Below are 17,803 nucleotides of genomic sequence, written 5' to 3'. Positions count from 1 at the left end.
CTCTCTCCCTCTCCCCCTCTCCCTCCCCAACCGGTCGAGGCAGATGGCTGCCCACCCTAAGTCCAGTTCTGCTCGAGGTTTCTGCCTCTTAAAAGGATGTTTTTTCTTGCCACTTTCACCTAGTGCTTGCTCTTGGTGTGAATTGTTGGGTCTCTGTAAATAATATTATAAAGAGAAGGTCTAGACCTGCTCTATTTGGGAAGTGCCTTGAGATAACGTATGTTGTGAATTGGCGCTATACAAAAAAAAAATTGACGTGTGTTGATTTTGTTTTCTGATCTGTTGGTTATAGCTTGGTACAGTATGCCAGGAATATCTGACCAAGTGGAGATGTAGTCTGATCATGAGATTAATTGATTTCTGAGGCCAGGGAGAATGGGGCAAGATTTATTCAGGTCAGTGCTATCTGTTTCAGTGAAAAGCATTTACATGGCATTTGAATAATTCTCACTGCCTGCACACTATGCCAGTGAAGCAGTATGGTTTGCAGGGAATTCAAATACTTTCAATGAAAATAGATGTAAATAGATGATATCTGTTTCTATTTGCATTTACTGTAGATTTGTTCACAACAAAAGTGAGAAGACAACACTTGCTTTGACCCACACCTTGGCCATAGTTTTATGGAAATGGTGGTAAAAGTACTTGACTATGACATTTAATTATTGTACTCCCTTTTCATCCCACACATTCATCAAGCTTTTTTGTGAACATTGTTGTATTGTTGTAAATGCCCTTTGTTTCAGGAAGTTGCTCAAAATAGAACTGTCGTACTTTGCTGTACTTCATAGGGGGAGGAAGTGAACAGTGCTGCTTCAACTCTGTTTGTCAGCTCTGTCAACTTAAACTTTGGTGACCAGCAGCTTCTCACAAGTCTTTCATGGTGATGCATTTGATACAAAATACATCAGTTCAATTGCTGATGTGAGAGTGCAGAATGATAATAAGACCTGTCTGCAAATCATTCACACTAGAAGAAATTTGATTTGATTTGTGAGTGGCAACACATTTCAAAAACAACAAATGATCAAGCTTATCACCATCATTGCGCTATGTGAAGTTTTAATTGAAATTTGTTGCCAGTACACATACTTTTGTTGAATACTTCTTTTTTGCCAGGTATATGTTGTGTAGTAATGCTCAGAGGCTCAGTCATAGGCAGTAGGCAGAAAGACAATTTCATTAAATGTGATTATGAACAGTTTGAAATGAATATTTTGATACATTTTTGATAAGATTCTCCACCCAGGACAAAGTCTGGAATGGATTACAAGATACTGATGAAAGGAAAAATGTTTGTGAAAATATTGTCCCCCTGTAGTTTGTACCCCCTCACAAACAGGAGAATGCAAAGCATACGGTGAGGGAACAGCGTTGCTGAGGCTGAGAGTGAAGGGTTGCTTAAAATAGCCCATGGGACACCGGCCAGCGTGCTTTGACTTCTATAGATGGTGAAGTACATAGACAGCCAGAAAGAAATAAGGACAGCTTGAAATACTAGAGAGCTCACACTTACTTGTTCAAGGTCAACTAGCTCTAACGTCAGCTGTTTTGATTTTCACATGTCCATTAGTGTTTGTGTGCATTTGGTTATGTGCGGAGCACTATGTATTTGTTGGCCAGTAATCTTCAGTGGCCGGTGGATACCTCAAATCTATCAGCTGCTCAAACCAATAAGTTTGACAGATAGACCTGCCGCTTCCGCAGTTTACAACCATTTGGCCAGTGGCCACTTGTAATTTGCCACCCATGTTTGCACAGTCAGCTTAGCTGGAACTCTCTCAGCTCAATAACAGCTCCAACTTGAAAATGAAACCTTCATTTCCTTTATTAAGGTTCTGGATTAATATTCATCATTTTGCAAATATTAATACCGTTGCACCCAAATACGGTAATGCCATTCTTTGACAGGAACCTATCCTCAAAAATATTCTTGTTTTATCAACTGTCTTGTCATGTTCATGTTTTTAATTTAAAACAAGCAACTTATATTAAGTTATTCTTTCCACTGTTGTAATTTAGTGGAATAATTACAAACTCATTACAAAATCAGGTAATCTAAAACGTTTGTGGCAGAGAGAAATGGTACATACTAGTGAATGATCTTGTGTTCTTTCACCTTTTTATTTTCTTTTATAATTTTACTACATATCAACAATTCATTGTATTATACATTTTGACATGCCATAGAAATTTCACAGTTATTTGTTTGTGTTCCTATGCAACAGTTCTACATTGACATAATTCGAAGATCTACTCCAGATTGTCCAAGTGGACCTATACCTCTGCAAACCATGAACTGTTGGTCATTTTCCTATCCACACATGGAGTATTTGGACTAAGACTACTGGATTAACTTTCCCCTGAAAAGTAGATCTGACAGTTTTATAGAACGAACAAGTAATCCCTCAGGCAGTCCTAGAAACACGTTTTGTGTGTGTGGGCACACAAACGTCTCTTATGAACTTCTCTGGGTTAGTGGGTAATAAGTGTTTTCAGGTATTTATTTGGCCCGACTAGTTTGCAATGGCTTGCAGTCTGTTAGTTAGCAAGCATCTAAATTATTCATCAAGGCTTCTCATCTTACTGTTTTTGCATCATGTTGTATTTTATTAACAAGATATGAGCATTTGGTTTTCAGTCCACTTTGCTATGTCCAATCAGTGTTTCTATTGATTGTTGTCTTAAGTTATGGAGATTTACACAGTTTTCAAACTTCATGTTGGATATTAAGTGGAAGAAACTCCCTTAAGGTTTATAACAATATCTCACACTTCTGCTCGCATGCGAAAGGCTCATTGCTGAAGTTGGTTTCACGTGCCCATCACAAGCATCCTATGCACTACTTCATATTTCCAGCAATAAATGATTTTGCTGGTGTTGTGCAGAAGGTCGAATTGTTTTCATACAATATTTTGTTGTTATTGGTATGAATAAACTCAAATTTAATCCAGTGAGCACTTGATTGTGGGCTTTTGCTAGTGTCTTATGGTACAAATATTGTTTGAATAATCCTACAGCATTCATGGTGGTGCCACAGTGGGCAGCTGCAGTTCAGTAACATAGTGTGCTGTGATACGACTGCTTCACAATAAATGAAGCCTGTCTGACGTGCCTGTCTGAGTTGGTGACTTAACAAGCAGTTCAAACATAATGGTGAAAATGAAAGCTGCAGAAAGTGCTTCAAATCCAAGATCAGCTTTATACATCAGAAGGTCTCAGAGTCCTTGTTGTTCTTTTCAGGAATTAATGTCTTTGGGGTGAAATGTTCTAGAAGTACTTGCAAGATTTCACCTTGGAAATTGCATAAGGCCACATAGCTGGCAACTAGGCAGAAAGATATTTTGTTGTCAAGGCTATAAATTGCTGATAGCTTGCTCCATTTAACATGTATTCTGGTAAACATCAGAGAGAATTTGCTTGTTAAATAAACTGTGGGTTGCTTGTCATATGGTAGCATAGCTGTGTGTAGCTTTGTACTTGGTGTATATCATTAGTAGAATTCATTTCTTCTCATAAAATAGTAAAATCATGTACATCAAATAGAACTCTCATCAGGCTGGACTTTAAATCATTTATCTGACATGTCAAGGAGAAAATAAATCATGTTCATGGACCAGAGCTCAGAAGCAGTTTCAGCAAATTATTTCAAAATACTTCAAACATAATTCAAACAGTAAAACAGCAGAGAAGAAACTTAGTCCACCTGAACTGGAAACACTGCTTTTTGTTTTTCATTTCTGGCTCTGCATCAGCACATTGAGTGGTTTATATCTATAAAACGTGTCTAAAGCCTTGTATCCTTAATCTAAGATCGGGCCAGATCAGAGTGCAAGTGCTACTACCTCTGCCTTTGCTACACAGCCTTTGTGTTCCACTGAATAATGCAGGATGCTCTGAGAGTATGTGGAATTACATTTCCTGGAAGAGACATGCAGTGACGCTCCATTCTTCCATCATGGAGTCACCATGTTGTCAGTTTGTCTTTGTGGCTGAGCTTAGGCCAACTGCAGTACAGCCCAACTGAGTTTATTTACCAGGAGAAGCTTACTGAAAGGCCCGTGTAAGCATGCAACGACAATGAGCCCCCTCCCTCCCAATGTGTAGCCACTCTTATTTGCTGTTCTCTGTGTGAGCTGGTTTGATGCCACTTTACACTTGGTTCCTCCCTGTGATGACAGAGCAAGGAGGATCAGAGGGCTATTTTTGGAGTGTGAGATAATGGCCATGAATAAGAAATAGAGATGGATAATTTCTCTGCTCTGCCATGCCCCTTCTTGCAAATAATATGTGTGTCTGCACTGTTTTTTTTTTTTTTCAGGCGTGATAAAAATATGATAAAACAAAAAAAAAACACTTAGCAGACCTGCATATCAAAGGAACACTGACATTTAGGTAAATGTATGTTTGCTATCTTACCCACAGACAAAAGATTATGATATTAATCTTTTTTGTGTCTGTGCAGTACAGACTACAATTTGGAGATATGTCTGGGGTATGTTTAGCTTACGCACATACTGGAAGTAAAGAGCACAGTTAGCCATGCTGCTAAAAGTTTGAATCTCTATCAATGCCCTGATATAAGTTCTCAGGATAGAGTACACAACTTATTTCCGAGTTTTTATGAACCACAACAGATCAGTTTAGCGTTGTGCTTTGGAATCTTGCCATACATCATCTTTGTGTTGGTTCTGCTAACATAACATCGCCTTATGCCTCAGCCTTTTTGTGGGTGAGAGACAAACAAACAGAGAGGGAAGAAAAGAGGAGATAGATGGAAGAAGGGAAGCAGCTGTTTGAGACGAAGGAACAAACTGTTGAACTTGTTGACCAGGGAAACATGTGCTTTGATTGGTCAGGGCCTATCCACAAAGGAGCAGTAAAATTTTAGTGAAAGCTTCAGGCTGTGAAGAGAAAAAAGGCAACCAAATCTTACCATTGCTTCTGCCTGTTTGGGTTTTATTTTGTGATTGTTGCTCAATACCATACCTGCAGTGTGAGCGAGTTATACTTGGCACAGTGGTGTGCCTGAGCTGGGCCTGCTATACTGATGTGCTCAGCATTGTGCAATAGGGTTTGTTACTGATTGTTCCATTAAAGACAAGCCAGCAGCCAATGCAGAGTTTGTTATTCTGTCAGACCTTGTTCTGTAGTGCCCTCACCAAAACCAAATGTTAGATGTTGTATTGTGTCAGTCTAAATCTCTCTTAAATTAAGAAAAAGCACAAGCTGTTGAAAAACGTATTCACAGGATTCTTTTAACTATTTTCAACTTAATGAGCATCTCTAAAATGTTATGGTATAGAAAGGTTAAAACTCTAGACGTGAGCTGTGGACTGGGGAATGTTTTGAAAAAAAGCTTCTGACAACGATGCTCGCAGGCGCAGAAAGCTCTTTGAAGATGTGTCTTTTTTCCCCTCTGCTGCCTCTGAAGGTGTTTTTCACCGATAACAAATGAGGCTCTAAAGAAACCTTTGAACACAGTGATATTGTAGACAACTCATGTCTCACTCAGTCATTCACTTCCAACCTTTGCACAGTGGAGTGCTATCAGTCAACAGACGAGACGTGCACTCTTTTGCCTTGTGACAGAGGGAGAACGTTCAGCCTTTGTACAAAGATATATTTGTAGCACATTAAAGCATTAGAAACATTTAATGGATGGTAAAAGTACTGATGTTGCACTGATGCATCCCTAGTTGTTGTTGTTGTTGTTGTTGATTGCTCTTAAATATCATAAATTTGAGACGGAAGTCTAAGAAACCTGATGTGCAAAGATGCTCAGGTAAACATCCGTCATGTCCAGAAATCAATCCATCTCATCAAAAATGCAATATTATTGTTTTTCATGTACAGTATGTACTACTTGCTATTACCTTTGCTACATAGTGGGGTATTGTGTATCTGTATATAATGTAAAAGTTAAGTTGGTTTTGGATGAGTCACTGCCTGTTTAAGTGCAGTGACGAGGCATTAGGTTATTGCATATGGTAATTGCAGTTTTGTCTGTGTGTTAAACTTGACTATTATTTTATTATTCAGTTTATTGAAAAGCTACCATTCATTCATTGTCTATACCCACTCATTCCTGTTAAATGTCACAGGGAGTGGGAGTCTTATGTTTGAAGGGCAACAGTCCATCACCTTGCTCATGTTTTTGTCGTACCTGTCCGTTTCCTCTGGAGCTCTTGCACGTGTCAGTGAACAGTCAGTCCTCTAGCATTCGATGGCCCCTCAGAGTGTACGTCATATCCTCAGGATGGAAAACAGATTTGGTTTCACAGGAGGGCGGTGAGGCTTGAGTTGCGTTGATTAGTACAGAGCCGTGCAACCATGGAAACATGTACTCAGTCTACTCTACCTAAGCCACCTGTTTTCATTGGCATTGTTATTTTGGTTGATGTATTCTTTCAGGCTGCAAGATTTTGGAGACAGCTCAGGGCATCATGGTCTTATTAGTAGGCTTATTGTGACAAATGAAGGAAGAATGAAGGAAGCATTGTTCATAAAATTAGGCTTTTGAGACCTGGAATATAAGATCTAATTCAGTGCATCTTTAATTGATTTGATTGAGCAAGTAGGGTGTCATAAATAAATAGGAGCTGGGGGTAAGAGTGTCAGTTTTTGGTTACATCGTAGCCTCTAACTACTTGACCAACTGGATTATGGCTTGTAGTGATGCTCAAGTTGTATTTGTCAGCCTTATAGAAAATCCCTATATCCGCCTTGTATCCTAATGAATGCAAGGATGTTTTGATATGCATCTTCACTCTCTCTCCTCATTCCTCCAGGGAAAACCTGTTCCTTATAAATAGGACATGCCTGTGAGGCTCAAATGGTTAGCATAACTGCCTGGTTGGTTCTCTGCTGCTATGTTGCCTATTGCACCAGCTGTTAGGTGCATTTGTTTTGACCATGTGATAAAATTGTCTAAAACTTATTTTAGCAGGTCTTAGGCTTGCTGTTGCTATCCATATGTAGCTTCTGTCCCTCACCAGTCAGTCCCATATGGCTCCAAAGACGTCATAGAGTAGCTGTCTGACAGATCTCTTTACATACATTCAGTATGAAAGGGCATGTAAGGGGTATGAAAGGATTGCCTTCGTAAGTATGCTCAGCTTTGTGAAACAGCAACTGAAATAGTTTGAGGGATTATCTTGTGTATATGCTGAATGGAAGTGAAAAGTATATCTATCATTTTCGTTTCTCTCTATTGATAGACTCATACAGACGATAAACAATAATATCGAATTATTAATTAATTTTTGCATAAAACAAGTGATGTAAGGAAACTTCTAGTAGAGCTGTTGTCACATATGAACTCCGGACAATGTCTGGAGATTCGGGTTCAGCCATTTTCCAGAGTTGCCCTTTCACACATGTAGGCCACAACAGGAGATTGTCCGTGTGAAACGTGTTCACACTTAGTGGAAATACTGTGTTTGGTTTAGATGAGAGGTGGCACATGTGTAGAGGATGCAGGAGGTAGACAAGCCCGTTGAATAGAACCATCATCAACATGCTCACTTGCAGCTCAACGACCCGCTCTTTTCATGTGTGGCCACAATCGGACATTACACAGACATTATACTGGGAAGATGGCAGGGTAAAGTCTGTTTAATGTCCAGGTCAACTGATTCGGACATTTGCGTTCACACATACAGCTCCTCTGGGTAATGTCTTGAAAAATTCACGGTTGCAGTGCATATGTGAAAGTAGACCTGATTGTCCATAGGCAGCGTTCTGACTTGTCCCACAGGTATGTACTATTGCCTGTGTACAATGACTGTCACTGCTCACTCATTGATTTTAATGAGCTTTGAGGCCACTCCTGCACAAAAAGACTTGTATCCGACAAAAGAGCTCTGGCTACTTCATGCTTTCAGTGCACTGTCACTGTTTATAGGCTTTGTGCTGTGTCCTAAACAGAGAGATCTTGACAGCCATGTCAGACAGACACGTCTTACCTATATTGGAGCTGACAGGCCTGCGTCACCACTAGCCATTCCTGTGACATGGTATTACAGTGCTATTATAGAGGTGCTCAATGTAACACTGAGCCAGCATGTAGGCGAAGAAGTAGTGACTATGCTTCTTATTCCCTATCAGCCTAGAGCAGATTCAACAGCCTATCAAAGCGCTGATCCCAGCCTGGCTGACCTGCTAACCCACTGGCTCAGCCTGCTGACGCTTGGCGACTAGTACACGCGCAACACTGGCTTACAAGTCACTTGGCTTACACATGTACCACACAATCTCATCTGACTGACCATCATCAGGAATTCCATGACATTACTAATAATATTATATTTGCTTAAGACATTATCTTACAAAGCCAGAAACAATACATCCATGAGTATTGAAATTGACAACTGGTTTTAAGTTGTTGTTGGCGCATGGGTTATTGATAACATATGTAGGTGTAACTGTTGTTATTAAATGTAAACAAGTTGAGCTCTACAATGTAGAAAGCTGTTATTTTTCTCAGAAAATTTGAACTCTTGATTGCTGAAGGTTAAGTTAACATTGTACAAGAAAGTGGTTTATATTCACATCTGCTTGGCAGGAAATTTTGTTGAATGGGAGTTTGAATCTATTTGTCTTCTTTCTAATCTACTTGTTTCTAACGTCTGTATTAAATTTTTATAGTTAGATTACAGAAGATTCAAAGATGGAACAAAAAAATGTATCTGACAACTTTGATATTAATTGTTTTTTCCTACATACCTACCACACATTTAAATACTTTCACATGAAATGTTATTGTTGTTACTGCAGTCTAACAGTTGTGTGTTTTGTCTGCTCCACAGGGCTCCAGAGATTATTTTGGGATTGCCGTTTTGTGAAGCCATAGACATGTGGTCCCTAGGCTGTGTGATAGCTGAACTTTTTCTGGGCTGGCCCCTTTACCCCGGGGCCCTGGAGTACGACCAGGTAAATAACCATCTCCTCAAAGGACTTCCTGCTTCTCCATCCTCCTTGTGTGCCTCCTGCTATCCTTTCCTTTCAGGTTTTCATGCAACTCATCCTAGCATCTCCCAGTTTTACTTCACCCTCCATGACTCAGTTATCTCTGCATCCATTTTACAGTGGGCCTTGCCTCTATTCTCTCATAGATCATCCCCCTTGCCCATGCGGCTATGAAGGCAGCGCTACACCTTCTGTTTCCACCCAATCTGTTATTTTTCTGGTCTCTTGTCTCTCTCCTTCGTTTCTCCTCTCTTTTTCTACTTTTTTTCCCCATTACTCTCTATTCTTTCCAATCAAGGCAACCCACTGAGGAGAAAGTTTGCAGGATATGTGATCCATGGCGACTTCAGTCTAAATCTCCCAAAATAAGTGTTGCAAAGAGTCAGTTGGAAAGAGAAGCTGACAAAGGCTTAAAAAGACAGTAGGAACATTTACCAGCAGAGTTTAGGCCAGATGGCTTGAAGGTAGGGCAAGAATGCAATATTACCACTGTGTGTACAGTTGGAAAAATCTGTTTTTGTAATCTGTGTGAGATCCAGTCCTAATGCCATCGTAACGGTAATGAAGGGATTTTCTGTGCGAAGACAGCATGGATAGGAATAGGAAACTTTTGAGGTTTAGGGCAAGAAAAACATTTATTCGTAATTGCACAGATTGTTTGAAAGAAGAAAGAGACAGAGGGCTCAAGTGACTAACAGTAACAAATTAGTGCGAATTTACTGGTTCCTTGGTGACATACCTACCCTGAGGACTGTGTCAGCTGGCGTCTGTGGCAGAAAGGCATGTTCTTGTGATTGATGGTATGTCTGTTAAGAACTGGTGGATGCCTGCTCCTCCCAGTGGAGCCCTGACAGTGTCTTCCCAGGACTAGACTGATCTGGGCTTATGTTGAGCGGCTTTCCCTTGCCCTGGAGCCCTATCTACTCAAAGCCTGCCAAAAGAGCCTCAATCAGATCCTGCTCTGTCCTATGCAGTACCCTATATTACGACACTGAGCCCCACTGCACACTGCACTCATACCAAAGTATTTTTATGGTCTGGTATCATTTTTCATTTTCACCAGGCCAAAGACAGGAGAGATAACTCAACACCTCCGAAAGAGATTTGACTTGTGCGCAGCAGCACACCAGTCTAAAAATGATGAATCTGTTTTTGCAGGAGCCAGTCAGCATGTCGCAAAGCAGCTTTAAAGATATCTGGGGGGAGCCTCCTCAATTTAGTAAGGGACTGCTTGGAGCTGATGGGGGGGGGGGGGGGGGGGGGGGGGGGCAGATAAGATAAAGTTAGCATAGACGGGCAGTGTGAGAGACAATGAAATAAAAAGCAAGATAAGAATTGAGAAGCAACCTGTGGAATGTAGTACAGAGTATTTATCAGACAGAAACCAAGGCCTACTATATGTAAATGGAGGACTGAATTTGAATCTAAATACAGTGTAAACACCAGCAGAAGAATGTGGCAGAGGGCTTGAGTAATTCACGGAGAGTAATCAAAAGTTAAATCGCTTTAAGATTTCAGCTTAATAGATCTATCATGTTACCCTCTCCTGTTTTAGCAGACTGGTTGTGTATTAAGGCTGAATCGCATATCACACATCGTGGGCTATCCTTATTATAGTCCCCACGGCTTGGCACATTTACAAAATTGCTATGATTTTTGACCAGAGTTCTTATAAACTCTGCTTTCTTTGTCAAGTCTGCCCACTGACTCAAAGGTTTTCCATTCAGTCATGGAATTGCCTAGTGAATCGGAAAACCAGCCAGTGCAGGAACACTGATGAAAAGAAAAATCATGACTTTCATTTTGGTTTCTTGTGCTTTTTGGGGGCTTAGATCTTATAATGACGGAAAGTACTGTACACACAAAGACAGTTAAAATTCTCTCAAATATATCATACACATTCCTATTCATTTATTCATAGCAGTCATTAGGAGTTTTAAAGCATTTCAGAGAAATACAATATGACCAAGAGCACAAACACATACGTCTCTCTCAGTCCTCTCTCACAGTCACCCACAGCTCTAATGGTGACAGAAAAATGTGATGTAAAATGACATAAAAGTGCTTTAAGAAGTCAAATGATTTAGCAGTAGCAAATCACTTTCAATTCTAGTCAAGCATGTTGATGATTCAAAAATAACAATTTGTTAATTACTCCAAATCTTTTTGATATAAATGGAAATCCTTTTGCGTCTAGCATCAATGCCAGCAGGTTTAGGGTCTTACTTTCTAGCTTTATACTGTTCTAGAGTATATTTACCATCATTCATTAGTTTCTGAAAGTGAAACAAAATGACTTTCAGGTTGAAGAAATGGATAATCATAAATTGGCAATCCCTGTACTATTGGTCTGATATAAGTACATACAGTATATATAACAGAACTTGAAAATAGGAAGCTTGTAAATTTCTATTGCCTAAAATAAATATCCAACTGACTGTATGTCAGTAAACAGCTAGGCAGCTGACTGCTGGTGTGAGGTGTCATCCAGGGGGCACAGGGTGATCTGGTTGGAGCTGACTGGGCTCCTGCCACCCCCTTCTTCCCCCTTTTCTTCTTCTTATCTTTCTGCATGGGGTCTTGTTCCATCTCACACAGCATATTGTATTTATAACTCAGGCTCTTCCTCCTCCCTTCCTCCTGCTCTCCCCTTTCCTTACCTCATCCCCCACTCACACCATCTTTTACTTCACTAGTACAGCAGGAGGCTGCTCACCTCTTTGATGTGACAACCTCACCATTCAGCGAGCGTCTCATTATGAGTGGCTATGATTAGCCCAGGTGCTGTAGTCACAGGAATTATTCAATTCCCCATATTTCTGCTATGTTGATCTCTTTAAACCCTCTTTATGTTCTGTCTCTTGTTTCCTCAGGCAGTGTATAAGTGGTGCAACCATGGGGGTCAATGCATGCTGTTGCAGAGACCAATATAGTGTGTGCTAGCTGACTTTTTTTTTTCTCTTTAGGGCTTGGCCTAGCTGGCAACTTAGAGGATCTGCAAATGCAATAGGGTGTAGGCAGGGTCAGTGGAAGCAAAAAGGATTTGGGTTAGTGGTAGTTAAAAGCATCATGGCTCCAGAAGGAATTTTCTTGTTTGTGAGCTGGTACAAACTGGAGATCCCTTGTACACTGGATATGTAGGAGGGTGTGGGTACGTTATTCTAAATTGAGCTGTACTTTATTTATTACAGTCAGGGATAGCATTGAAATACAACTTGCATAGTGTGTATTGTTATCTGGACTGCCTTTGCTTCCTGTCTGCTCTGTAGCAGGCCCAGGCTCGCTAGATAGTTGTTTTGCGAATCCGTTGCTTTGTACAAGTGATCTCACTGATTTGTGAGATCTCTGCAGCGACACGCCTTCCAGGAAAAATAAGGGTTTTCCCGTCACAAGAATTTTCCCACCCACACACATCAACTTTGTTTTTTGATTTGTGTCTGTTACTGTTCACATGATGTTGCTGAACTACAGTACAGCTATACTACAGACGTGAAAGCAGAATTTAGGCAGTGGACTTTCAGGGTGAAGTTTGTTGGAATTAACAGTGTTAACTTTATGAATCGTAGTAAATGGAATGCAAGACAGAAAATGAGAGAAACTTTGCTTGACGTAAATCAGCATGTACTGCCTTGAGATAAGCCAGGGGATCTCCACCATCCCTTCTAAATCTCTCAGCAAACAGGTGAGGTTAAAATCATCATCTGAGTGAATGCATATCATAACCTCATCAATAGCCCACTAAAATGAACATAAGCCTCACCCACACGCAGACACACTGCAGTATTAACGCCTTAGCAACAAACCGATATAAGCTAGTGCTTAGGCGTCACATTGTCTAGAGCAGTGGTTCTCAACCTTTTTCTGGCATGCACCCTCAGAAGCTGAAAAAAGTTCACGTCCCCAAACCCGCATACCACAATTTTTTTTTTATCAATCATGAAATGATAGGGGAAGCAACTTAAAAAAAAAAAAAAAAAAAGGATCCATGTTGATTTATAGTGAAAGAAATTTCAGCATGATTGCATCAGCAAACCCTTGTTTCTTTTTCCTACATGAATCATATTTATTCAACTAAGTTTCACTCCTTATTTTTCCCTTGGTCATCCATTTTCAGCCTCTCCCTTTTTATTTACTGAAACACTTCTTTCTTGGAAATTTGTAGCTGCAGGGTGTTCATGTCATATAAATAAAAAATAAATAAATTACGGGGTGAGGACATAAATGTTTGTGTGCCTTTACATCTAGATTTGTGTGTTTGGAAAAAAAAAATTGGAGAGATAGACCTTAGTATTATTATGTTAAATTATTATCTGCTACATTTAAATATGTCCAGTGACTTCTTCATGATTCTCATCATTCTCCCAATGTGTGGCTCTTTTCTCTCTCTTTGCTTGTGAGCAGTGCTGAATCTCTAATGGTTGTTGTCCTTTACACTTGGGTGTGATTGACGTCAGCCAGGCTTCTCACTGGTCTCTTCTCATAAACCTGCGTGCGACATTCTTGCCCCGCAGCATCTGACTGACAAGCATCATTACCAAGCACAGCATTTAGCATTGACACCATAGGAACGTTGTTATCTGGGTTTATATGAAAAGACCCTGATACCTCTCAGAGATCATAAACACGAGCTACACTCAGTATAAGGTCTTGAGTCTAGCCATTTGTCAGGAATGTGACATCTTTAAGGTGTCTGTAGCGGCCCTTACTCTGTACATGCACACATCTCCACACAGTAACTTTAACGCTGAGGAACCTGGGGGAGTAATGTAACTGTGAATGACTTTGTAAATTACCATCAGTACATAAGAGTATAAGTGCTGCAGTGATGAAGAAATTACCAATAACGGTGGAAAAAAAAAACCGGCATTTGTTTTTGAAATGACATTTTGAAATTAAGATAAATGTTTTTCATTTGATATAAAGTAGTAATACAGAACTTTTATTTATTACACCGTTAAACCAGTGAGAATTGCCTTTTTCTGTAGCTATTAGCAGTTTTTTATGAGCTATTTAGTTGTATTTCATCTTCTCCTCATGTTCTCTTTTCTCCTTCTCTTCCCTCCTTATGTCCAACAGATTCGCTACATTTCTCAGACACAAGGTTTGCCAGGAGAACATTTATTAAATGCGGGGACAAAGACGGCACGGTTCTTTTGCAGAGAGTCTGACTCACCTTATGCAGCATGGAGACTAAAGGTGAGCAGTATTTACACACTTGAAAACAGGTGAAAACCTAGTATATGGCTGGAATTATCAATGTGTGAAATTGAGGATGTAGTTGAAAACTGCTGTAAAAAGCTGACATCATTGTATCATATTTACATTTACTTTCCTGCTTTCTTTGAGCAGCTGGGAAACCAGGGCGGCTAGGTGACTGCCTGAAACAGGAAGTGTAGCCCTAAGCCCACGGTTGGCACCCATACACTGTTCAGCCATATACTAAGTGTATACCTAGTCTTGTTTGAAAAGTTTCTAAATCTAGCGATTTAGAATTTTTGGCTGGACCGCTGTCCAGCAAAAAAACTGGCTTACTACCACTAATTCAGAACAACTAAACTCCACCCTTTTTTGCCTCACTGAAACATTAAAATCATAGGTCAAACAAAGACTGCAGTTCCTAATAAAGAGGCATTGATGTCTTTCCTGAAACAAACTGAAACATTCACAGGACTAAAAGCACTTTCGACAGACATTGCCCTGCAATAAAAGAATGCAAAGGGCTGCGTGAGTGAGCATGAGTTTCTCTGTTTCCTACGTGAATGAACTTGTTTATATGAACCTAAACTATTAAAATCATAACAACATGGCAACTGCTTTACTGAATTCAATTATTGTGTCCTCACTCAACACTTTTTTTCTGTAGTCAACAGATGAGCACGAGACGGAGACGGGAATGAAATCAAAGGAAGCAAGGAAGTACATCTTCAGCTGTTTGGATGACATAGCGCATGTATGTTCAACTTCTCGGACCACAATGTATTTAACAGGAAGTTCAACATCAATGTTCAGAGGATGTAGGTTACTAGGTTTTTACTGGAAGAAGTCTGTATGAACAGAAAAGAACATATACATCTGAGTGGGAAAGAAAAGGGTGCTTGTAAGCTTAACTTCCCTTCAGGTAAATGCTAAACCTAAATTAAAAAAAACGATGTTTGAGGTTTCATTCACTATTCTCTGTAAAAACACACCACAGGTGGAAATTCCCCTGGCAGCCATCAATGCTTGCTAAGGTCTTTTCTTTTGTAAGTCAGAAGAGATTCTTGTGAATTCATTATTCATAATGAATAATGGTTTACCATTCTTAGGAAGTTTCAGAATAATCATTTGATTATTCATACACTGTTTTGTAACAGGTATTTTGACAAGACGTTTTAACTGTAAAATGAATGTATTGCAGGTGAACTTGGTGATGAATCTGGAAGGTAGTGACTTGCTAGCGGAGAAGGCAGATCGCCGGGAGTTTGTGGGCCTGCTGAAGAAGATGTTGTTGATTGATGCAGAGGAGAGGATCGCCCCTGCCGAGGCTCTCAGCCACCCCTTTGTGACGATGCAACACCTGCTCGACTTTCCCCATAGCAACTAGTGAGTCTGCTTTGCCTCAGATTTTCAGACATTTTGTCATTTTGACCTTCCTACATGGCTTGAACTCTCCATGTGTCTCTTCTGCTCATAGTGTTAAGTCATGTTTCCACATCATGGATGTTTGCTGGACTCGTCCCAGTGCATATGAGGCGGCCAACAGAAATAAAGGTCCTTTTGTCAGACCTGTGACCACAACCGCTGCTGCCTCAATCAACCATCCCTTCAGCAAGATGACTGGTGTCCATGCTCAAGTAAGTTGTTCAGGATGTGTTTACATCATCATTGCCATTTCCATCAATGTGCACTGGGAGTTTTATGACAGTTACACACAGTAATCATCAACTCAGGGAAATTAAACCATTTTAAAACATAGGAACCAACAAACTAACAACAAATATATTTTTACATCAATTATTTATTTTTCTGTTTCCTGAACTGGAAATTGAAAAAAAATATCAGAATATCTGAATGATGGAATAATCACAGATGGTGTAGGTTATTGACATGCAGTGTGTTGTTCAGTTCATCTGCTCCTGTGAAGGCTGATCATGTAGACAATTTCCTTGCCTTTATTGCTTTCGTGTATGCTGACTTGTCTTATTGCGTCTTAGCACTGCTGTCATGGCAACAAAATCACGTCATGTTTCTGAGGTCATGGCAACAGTGCAAATCAGAGTTGTTGCCGAGGAGAAAAAAGGAGCTGACCCTTTTTTGGCATTAGATCTTTATAATGCAAAACATCTTGGTCTATTCAAAAGCCACCATACCGAGCATGAAAAATGAAAAGATGATCAATTGTGACACATTACTTGTAATACAATGTAATGGTGACTACATATGCTTTTCATCAGTACAAATGTAAGGATAATATCAGAAGGCTCTCTCATTCCTATTCAGAATTGAAACCTTAGGAAAGAACGCACATGCTTGCACAATAAAACAGCTATCATTTCTGTTTCCATTGAGCAGTATAGTAAATGGTAAATCTTTCTTGTTCAGGGGGATTTCAGAGGAAAACATTGCAGCGATTTTAGTATTATCCTGTGAAAGGCTGCTTTGTGTTTACTATCATGTGTATGGGGGCTGGGCTACATGCAGGAGCTGTAGCAGAACAATATAGGCCTAGTTCTCGTTATTCAATAAATGTGATTATAGCCAGGCACGAGAGCAGCGTGAGTGGTGAAGCAGAGGCACATGCTTAACTGTTCTTTGTTTATTCCTTAGGCCTTTCTAAAGGAGTAAGTTGAACTGTAGTAGTGTGGACATAGCCTTTGACAAACTTTAGTTTTCAGCTTTTAAAAAAACATCTAATCCTAGTGAGCCTGGATAAATTGGTCTCATAAAGACACTTATCAGCCCAAGATTTGCCAGTTGATTTAACAGTGTATTAATTTAAAAGGGTGTATAATCCTATGCAATATCAACAGTTTAAAAGCAGCACTTTAATGAGATGAAAATATTGATCAATATACATTCAATAATTTCCTTGGCCTGTTGAAATTCTTTTAATCATAGTGACTCCATTTTTAAGGGAGCTGGTTAGTAAGAAAGTGGGCCTTCAATACATTTTGATTTAGTGCCTTGAACTTCCTATGGAGTTGATCAGCCATGCGTTATAGGCTACAGTGGTGATCCACAGATGAGCCAAATGAGCCACCATCTTTCGGATGAGAGGCCAGCGTTATCTCTTCAATTAGATGAACCCACTAATTTCTCAGTACAAGACAGATTCTTGGGCTCTGTCTGACTGTTCTTGACATAAATGTCGCCATCTACTGGCTCTTTAAATCTATTGTTGATCAATTGAACACCTCAGAATAGTCCAGTCATATCCCTTTGTCATTTTTCAGGGGTTAGCCCCATCAGCCCCCTCAGTGATGCACCCTGGGATAACACTGCAGACAGGAAGTGGTCAGTTTGGATGCAACGATTCGTTTCAGCAGGCACTCATTCTATGTCCCCCAACCATTCAAGGTAGGATGTGTAAATCTTTATTTCTCTTGTTTTCTTTCTGGTGGTCGGACTAAATATCTTAAAGTAAAATATTTTCCTGTCCATTGTCCTTGCAGGAATCCCCACCAATACAGCTAAACCAGCAGGCTACTCTGTTCGAATGGAGGCTTCTGTGCCTCTGGTCACTCAAGCACCCCCCATCCAGCCCATACAAATCAGACCTGGAGTCATCACACAGGTAAGGGGGGTAGCGAGGATATGTATGATGGCAGTAGAGGTCAGAGAGTATTGTTTAATA

The 17,803-nt window shown here is 40.0% G+C and overlaps 1 protein-coding gene across 1 annotated transcript in view; it reads left to right on the top strand.

Moving 5' to 3' along the window:
* hipk3b (homeodomain interacting protein kinase 3b) overlaps positions 1–17,803 on the top strand; it is a 41,654-nt gene that overhangs the window by 14,978 nt on the left and 8,873 nt on the right. Inside the window, exons 3-9 of the mRNA XM_056371567.1 lie at positions 8,811–8,934; positions 14,047–14,166; positions 14,834–14,920; positions 15,368–15,552; positions 15,644–15,803; positions 17,403–17,526; positions 17,622–17,743. Of these exons, the coding sequence (XP_056227542.1) occupies positions 8,811–8,934; positions 14,047–14,166; positions 14,834–14,920; positions 15,368–15,552; positions 15,644–15,803; positions 17,403–17,526; positions 17,622–17,743 (922 nt within the window). The remainder of the gene's footprint in view (positions 1–8,810; positions 8,935–14,046; positions 14,167–14,833; positions 14,921–15,367; positions 15,553–15,643; positions 15,804–17,402; positions 17,527–17,621; positions 17,744–17,803) is intronic.

This window comes from Seriola aureovittata, chromosome 1, assembly GCF_021018895.1.
Source record: "Seriola aureovittata isolate HTS-2021-v1 ecotype China chromosome 1, ASM2101889v1, whole genome shotgun sequence".
Taxonomy (NCBI): domain Eukaryota; kingdom Metazoa; phylum Chordata; class Actinopteri; order Carangiformes; family Carangidae; genus Seriola; species Seriola aureovittata.
Note: the sequence above shows the minus strand (reverse complement) of the source record. Positions and strands in the feature narration are given on the sequence as shown.